Source organism: Etheostoma spectabile, unplaced genomic scaffold (genome assembly GCF_008692095.1).
Source record: "Etheostoma spectabile isolate EspeVRDwgs_2016 unplaced genomic scaffold, UIUC_Espe_1.0 scaffold453, whole genome shotgun sequence".
Lineage (NCBI taxonomy): Eukaryota > Metazoa > Chordata > Actinopteri > Perciformes > Percidae > Etheostoma > Etheostoma spectabile.
Window position 1 is genome coordinate 308,473 of NW_022605611.1, and position 7,809 is coordinate 316,281.

At 45.5% G+C, this 7,809-nt stretch overlaps 1 protein-coding gene across 1 annotated transcript in view; it reads right to left on the bottom strand.

The window, feature by feature from the left end:
* LOC116686708 (drebrin-like protein A) overlaps positions 1 to 7,809 on the bottom strand; it is a 9,301-nt gene that overhangs the window by 362 nt on the left and 1,130 nt on the right. Inside the window, exons 2-8 of the mRNA XM_032511732.1 lie at positions 7,772 to 7,805; positions 6,668 to 6,722; positions 6,528 to 6,593; positions 6,243 to 6,429; positions 5,443 to 5,694; positions 4,918 to 5,075; positions 4,623 to 4,692 (exon numbers count right to left, since the gene is read on the bottom strand). Of these exons, the coding sequence (XP_032367623.1) occupies positions 4,623 to 4,692; positions 4,918 to 5,075; positions 5,443 to 5,694; positions 6,243 to 6,429; positions 6,528 to 6,593; positions 6,668 to 6,722; positions 7,772 to 7,805 (822 nt within the window). The remainder of the gene's footprint in view (positions 1 to 4,622; positions 4,693 to 4,917; positions 5,076 to 5,442; positions 5,695 to 6,242; positions 6,430 to 6,527; positions 6,594 to 6,667; positions 6,723 to 7,771; positions 7,806 to 7,809) is intronic.

The following is a 7,809-nucleotide window of genomic DNA, read 5'->3' on the forward strand; positions in this document are numbered from 1 at the left end:
CACACACACCCATCATCCACAGAAAACTCGTATAGCGCACACATGTAAGAAATAAGAGACAAACAGCAAGTTTTTCATCTTTTACAGCCACTAAAATACTTAATGTTAAAATATTTTATTTTGAAAAACACGTTATCTGAGTTGATTTGTTCTGAATTCTTCTCTTTGAAATTTAACTGGGAAAAAGTCTTTGATTTCCGTCTTTAAAAAAAAAAAAAAAAAAACTCAGATTCACAAATTCAGATCCCAAAAAAAGAAAAAAAGAAAAAAAAAAAGAAGAAAAAAAAAAATCTATTTACAGAATTTCAGGTTAAAATGGATTCAGATCGCTCAGATTTCGGGTGGAAAAATTTAAACATTCACACGACAGCCAGGCCGTGCTCTGATTGGCCGGACGTCGGTTCGATTCCCTCTCCTGTCCTGGCATGGTGCGGTGTCATGTCAACGGGATGGTTGAACTTTAAAAGCACACTGACAATCAGATTTCTCGACTACATTTGTACCCCCCCACCAAAAAAAGTGCTGCAGTTCCAATGCGTGACCTATGATGACCCCTGAGGGTCGTGGAAGTATAAACTTCTATTCGATCGTAGTTTCTAGTGGCAGTGTGACACTAGGCCTTACTGACACAGATACACAGGTGAGAACACAGAATGACTTTCATCTCAGAATTCTGGGAAAAAGTCAGAATTCTGAGATCAAAGTCAGAATTCTGAGATCAAAGTCAGAACTCACAAAAAAAAATTCAGTGAATTTTTTTGTGAGTTTCTGACTTTTTTCTTAGAATTCTGAGAAAAAAGTGCCAGGACAGGAGAGGGAATCGAACCGACGTCCGGCCAATCAGAGCCCGGCCTGGCTGTCGTGTGAATGTTTAAATTTTTTCCACCCGAAATCTGAGCGATCTGAATCCATTTTAACCTGAAATTCTGTAAATAGATTTTTTTTTTTTCTTCTTTTTTTTTTTTTTTTAGTTTTTTGGGGATCTGAATGTGTGACCGTTGCAAAATATGTTTCAATGGTCACGTTTTTTTTTTTTAAAGACGGAAATCAAAGACTTTTTCCCAGTTAAATTTCAAAGAGAAGAATTCAGAACAAATCAACTCAGATAACGTGTTTTTCAAAATTAAATATTTTAACATCAAGTATTTTAGTGGCTTTAAAAGATGAAAAACTTGCAGTTTGAGATTAAAGTCAGAATTCTGAGATTAAAGTCAGAATTCTGAGATCAAAGTCAGAATTTGACTTTTTTCTCAGAATTCTAGGAAAAAAGTCAGAACTCACAAAAAAAATTCACCAGTGGCCCAATCCTCTTCCGTACTGTCCAGTACTAGTACAGGGGCGCATACTAACATAGTACCCGAGCCACATTGTCTCAACTTAGAACAGAAAAAAATCAGAAGAAAATAACTTATAAAAACGGAAAATTTTGTATGAACGCATTTCACAGGATACGGTGCTGTGCGTTTGTCTTATTGCCTTTCTAAAAAAGCCCAAACAAAAAGTGCAAATAAAGACTCGAAATGAAAAAACCCATTCCACACACTCAAACACAATAACCTGAACGAACTACAGGCATTAAATTCTAGGAATAAGTCATCGTAATGTGATGAATGGTGGAAAGGCCATAAAGAAGGTTTAGTTTTGCTTTGACACAGCGGAGCCATCACAGGGTGTTTAAGTTTGTTCGGGTCGTGTTTGGTTGTCAACAACTCGTCTTTGACTGGGCTGGTTTCTTAACGGTTGGGTTGTAATTGGATAGATAGCTGTAAATATTAACAGGGACCCTCCTCGTAACCACGGCGACTCATGGCTCCACAAAAGAGGATTTCTCAGCTTCCGGGAGGGATGGCTACGTAGTGGCACTTAACAGCCAATAATAGTTAATGTTGAAAATCTTTTATTTTGAAAAACATAATCTGGATTGATTTGTTCTGAGTTCCCCTCTTTTCTCTGAATTCTCTAAATTCGGAGAAAAAAATCTTTCAATGGTCACAAAGTCAGATACGACAAAAAAAAAAAAAAAAAACTAAATCAATTCACCGCGACTTCAGATCAAAAATGGTTCTTCCTGTTGTAGCCCCAGTTGGTACGTGTCACATATCAGGCTTGAATGTTCCATCCGATTCGTACCAATCCCATTTGGCCGTGGAACTCGGGCCCCTACACTGTTGGGTTCACGTGGCCGGGTTGGCTCAGCGGTGGAGCAGGCGCACGTACTCTCACCTAACTGTCCTGTCAAATAATAAAGGTGGAAAAGCCCCAAAAAGTGATCCTTCAAAATAAAAGCGTCGGATCCACAACGGTTCTTTTTTTCTTTTATTGGCAAAGATTTAATTATCTGAAGACTTTGTTCTGGACTCAAACAAACTCCACTTCCCAGAAGCCAGTGCTCTTGCTCCGGGGGAGGGAAGGAAGGAAGGAAGGGAGGAAAGGAAGGAAGGAAAGGAGGGAAAGGAAAGGAAGGAAAGGAAAGGGAAGGAAGGAAAGGAGGGAAAGAAAAGAAAGGAGGGAAGGGAAGGAAGGAAAGGAAAAGAGGGAAAGGAAGGAAGGAAAGGAAGGAAGGAAGGAAGGAAGGAAAGGAGGGAAAGGAAAGAAAGGAGGGAAGGGAAGGAAGGAAGGAAGGAAAGGTATAAAGGAAAGGAGGGAAAGGAGAGAAGGAAAGAAGGAAGGAAGGAAAGGAAGGAAGGAAAGGAGGGAAAGGAAAGGAAGGAAAGGAAAGGAAGGAAAGGAAGGAAGGAAAGGAGGGAAAGGAAAAGAGGGAAAGGAGGGAAGGAAAGAAGGAAGGAAGGAAAGGAAGGAAGGAAAGGAGGGAAAGGAAAATAGGGAAAGGAAGGAAGGAAAGGAGGGAAAGAAAGGAAAGGAGGGAAGGGAAGGAAGGAAAGGAGGGAAAGGAAAAAGAGGGAAAGGAGGGAAGGAAAGAAGGAAGGAAGGAAAGGAAGGAAGGAAAATAGGGAAAGGAAGGAAGGAAAGGAGGGAAAGGAAAGGAAAGGAGGGAAGGGAAGGAAGGAAAGGTAAAAAGGAAGGAAGGAATGAAGGAAGGAAGAAAGGAGGGAAGGAGGGAAGTGGGTCTTGAAGCCGGAGAGCTCCATCTGGTCGATGCGTCTCTCGTTGGTGAACGTCGGCTTGGAGATACGACAGGTCGGACTTCCTGTTCTACTCAGCCACAACTTCCTGTTGGACAACACGGAGACACGGAGACACGGAGACAAGAAGACAAGGAGACAAGGAGACAGGAAGACAGGAAGACAACGAGACAGGAAGACAGGAAGACAAGGAGACAAGAAGACAGGAAGACAACGAGACAGGAAGACAGGAAGACAAGGAGACAAGAAGACAGGAAGACAAGAAGACAAGGAGACAAGGAAGGACAAGGAGACAGGAAGACAGGAAGACAAGGAGACAGGAAGACAGGAAGACAAGGAGACAAGAAGACACGGGGGACAGGCAAAAAGCCAAGGGACAAGAAGGACAAGGGGACAGGAAGACAGGGAAAGGAAGACAATGAGAAACGAAAGAATAAGGGGACGGAAGACAAGGGGACAGGAAGACAAGGAGACAAGAAGACAAGGGGACAGGAAGACAAGGGGACAGGAGACAAGGAGACAGGAAGACAAAGGTACACGGAGCAAGGAGAAGGACGACACGGGGACAGGAATACCAGTCGCCACGAGGACACGGGGGACAGTAGACAAGGTCAGGACGACCATGAGGAAGGAAGCCAGGGGACCCGTAGCCAAGGAGAAAAGGAGAACGTCGCCCTTCGAAGACAAGGAGACAATGAGGCCAGTAAGCCAAGTTTACAGGAGAAGGAATACCATGAGACAATTAGACCATGAAGCAAGGAGACAATGAGGAGAAATGAGACATTCTCGAATAACATGAGACAGGCAGCCAAGTCTCAAATATCCCTTTTAATTGCTACCGTATTTACAAGTATACCCTTATATACTAGACTTAATACAAGTTACCTCATCAAGTATACAATTCTACCTTATTCCATTCATCACTGTTATACGTATACCATTAGGACCTCTACCCTTCTACCTTACTCCCTTCTTACCCCTTCTATCTTCTCCCCTTCTCCATGCCCATGCCCCTTTAATAATCCACTTCCCCCCATTTCACACCCCCCTTCATTTCACTCTCCTCTCCTCTCCCCCCCCTTCTTTTCCTCTTTTTTTCCTTCTCTCCTCATTTTTTTCTCTTTTTTTCTTTTTTTTTCTCCCCCCTTTCTTGGCTTTTTTCTTTTTTCAGGCTTTCCTTTTCTTGTCTGTTTCTGCCTTTTTTTTTTTTTTTTACTGTGGCCTTTTTTCTCTTTTGCGTGTTTTTTGACTGTCTAGTCCTCCCTTCTCCTACTTTTGTTTCCGTTTTTTTTTTTCTTTTCTCTTTCCTACCCACACGTTGTGTGTTGCTCTTTTTTTTTCTCTTATTTCTGTCTGGCTGCGCTTCCCTCCTCTTTTCTTCTTTTGTTCTTCTTTTTTCTCTTCTTCTCGCTTTTTCTCCTCGCTTCTCTGTTTTTTTCTCCGTCATGTGTTTGTGTGTGTGTGTCTGTGTGTGTGTGTGTGTGTGTATGTGGTTCTATTTGTTTGTGTGTGTGTGTGTGTGTGTGTGTGTGTACATACCAGCCTGGTAGTCATACAGAGCCCTGGCACAGACGCCCGGTCTGCTGGTCTCCACGTTACGGTCTCCGGTCTATAAGATTTCAACAAATTAGATAAGGAATTTAACTAAGTAGTTCTGGTTCTGGTCTACTTCTGGTCTTAAAGGGACAGGCGCTAAAATGACAGAGGGTGAATCCAGAGAGACAGATTCAGACAGACAGCATGAGGGACATGATGACCGCTTCTGTCCAAATGTTGAATCTTAGAGTAGAAATTGAGCTCTGTCTGTCTTAAGAGAGTAAAATAAAGGACTCACTGTGGAGCTGTGTGGGCGGTAGACGTCTTCATACAGGTCTTCCTCTGTCTGGACCGAGGGGGGTACGTCGTACAGGACTTCCTCTGTCTGGACTGAGGGGGGTACGTCGTACTGGTCATCCTCAGTCTGGACTGAGGGGGGTACGTCGTACAGGTCCTCTGGTGGGTGTGAACATGAAGGGAAAGGTGTTAGATATTATTTAATAATTCATAAAGCCTACTGTACTTCTGTGTTAATTAGCACAGAGTTTTAATATTTATTGTGTAACAGAGGACATCATGGAGAGAGAGAGAGACAGGGAGAGAGAGAGAGACAGAGAGAGAGACAGAAAGAGAGACAGGGAGAGAGAGAGAGTGTGAGATAGAGAGACAGAGAGAAGGAGAGAGAGAGAGAGGGAGAGAGAGAGAGAGAGAGGGACAGAGACAGAGAGACAGATGACGGCTCTGTGTTTAATGAAAGGAGGAAATCAGTCGCTAAATCTCCTGACAGCCCAAAAGAAGAGTTCCCGTTAGTTGAGTGTCAGACCTGCATGGACCCCAAATGGCCCAGGTGAGACAGGTGAGACAGGTGAGACAGGTGAGACAGGGGACAGGCGGTGCGTGGAGTAGGCTGGGACCCCAGCCGGAGCCGATGAGTGAGACGGCCCAGATGAGACAGGTGAGACAGGAGACAGACGGTGCATGGAGTAGACCGGGACCCCAGCCGGTGGAAGCCGAGCCTGCAGCGGAGTTTCTCCCTCGAAGGATCTCTGAGAGAGAAACGGACTCTGCAGCTTCCCTGAGACACAGAGGGACGACAGGGACACCTTTAAACCACCTCAGGTAGCATCGCGTCTCCAGGTGTATTTCACTCGGGTTAGAGTCCGCTAATGATTCCCTGAACCGAGTCGAGTCTGATTCACAAAGTCACGATTTGAGTCCATCAGTTTCAGCTACAAGACCAGTTTAGATCAGTAGAAGAGACAGAGACAAACAGCTGGAGACGACAGCCTGGGAGTAGAGAGACCACAACAAAGTCCTCTCTCTCTGACAAATGGACAGTTAAAAACGTAAGCATCACGCGGAGACGGCAGTTGAGGTTAGATACCTAAATGATGGGTTGACAGAGACAGAGGATGGGGACGGACAGAAGATGGTGACGGACAGAGGACAGGGACGGGCAGAGGATGGGGACGGGCAGAATACAGGGATGGACAGAAGATGGGGACGGACAGAGAACGGGGACGGATAGAGGATGGGGACGGACAGCCGGCCGAACATGAACAATCCTGGAAGTGGAACATCGTCGATGTGGACGACTGTAACCCCGCCCTAGTGTTTGTTTACCAGTTGTGGACGCTGCAGGGGACGGGCTGTCGTTGGACGTCCTGTCGTTGGACGTCCTGTCGTTGGACGGCCTGTTGTTGGACGGCCTTTCGTTGGACGGCCTGTTGTTGGACTCAAAGCTCTGCTCCCTCTGCTTGAACACGTCTCTGGGGTTAAAGGACCTCTGGGAAATCAGCGACTTGGCCTCCTGTGAACCACAGTTAAAGAGATGATTTCCCCTCCATGAGGACACGGGACACCCAGGAGACATTTTAAAAAGAGAAATCTGTACATCAGTCGACTCACGTTCGCTTTCTGCACAGACGCAGCAGAGTTGATGCCCGACTTCCTGTTTCCTGTTTCCTGCTGCTTCTAAAACACAAAAACACGTCATTTGTCATTTTGTTGAGCTAATGTGTCGTGTGTGTTTGACGTTGTCGAGTCACCTGTCGCTGCTGCTCTCGCTCTCGTTCTTCTTCTTCTCTCTGCTGCTGGAGAACCCTACAAACACAGGAAGTACTGATCAACGGCCGTCAATCTGTCAATCTGTGTCTCTGCATGTGGGGGGGGGGGTGGCCACTAATGGAAGGAGACCTAATAGAAAAAGACCAGCCTCTAATGTTAAGAGACAGAGCCCTAATGTAAAGCCACCGGCCTCTAATGTAAGGACAGCGGCCCCTAATGGAAAGACACCGGCCTCTAATAGAAAGACACCGCCCCCTAATGTAAAGCCACCGGCCCCTAATGTAAAGCCACCGGCCCCTAATGTAAAGCCACCGGCCCCTAATGGAAAGACACCGGCCCCTAATGGAAAGACACCGGCCTCTAATGTAAAGTACCCGTGCTCTAAATAGAAGCACCGCCCCTAATTAAAGACAAAACCGGCCCCTAATGTAAAAGACAACGCCTCTAAAATAAAGACAACTTCCCTCTATAAAATACAAGGCCCCCTAATGGAAAAAGACACCGGCCCCCAATAGAAATACAACGCCTCTAATGTAAAGCCACCGGCCCCCTCAGGTAAAGAACAAACCGCCCTTCCTGTAATTCACCACCGGCCTCTTATTTACAGCCACCGGCTCTAATAGAAAAGAGACCGGACTCTAATGTAAAGTCCACCGGCACTATGTAAAGCACCGGCACCTAATTGACAACCCCCAGCTCCACTAGAGAAAAAAACCAGCCTCTATATAAAGATACCGGCCTCTAATGAACAGACCCGCCTCTCGTAGATGTGGAGAGGATGTAACAACAGACCCGGCCTCTAATGTAAAAGCCCGCCACACCAAACCGGCCTCTCAATGTAAAGACACACCGGCCCCTAATGTAAACAACGGCCCTCTAATGTAAAGACACCGCCCCTAATAGAAGAGAGACGGCCTCTATGGTTAAAGGCCAGCCGAGCCCTAATGGAAACCACCGGCCCCTAATGAAAAGACCGTCCCTTAGTGGAAGCCACGCCTCCTAATGGAAAGGACACATATGTCTATGGTATAATATATGTGAACTTTTATTATTATGGTATTATTATCTGCGTGTGGACTCAACTCTTCTCCTTCCGTCTGCTGGCTCTCTCTTTTCGTTCTCC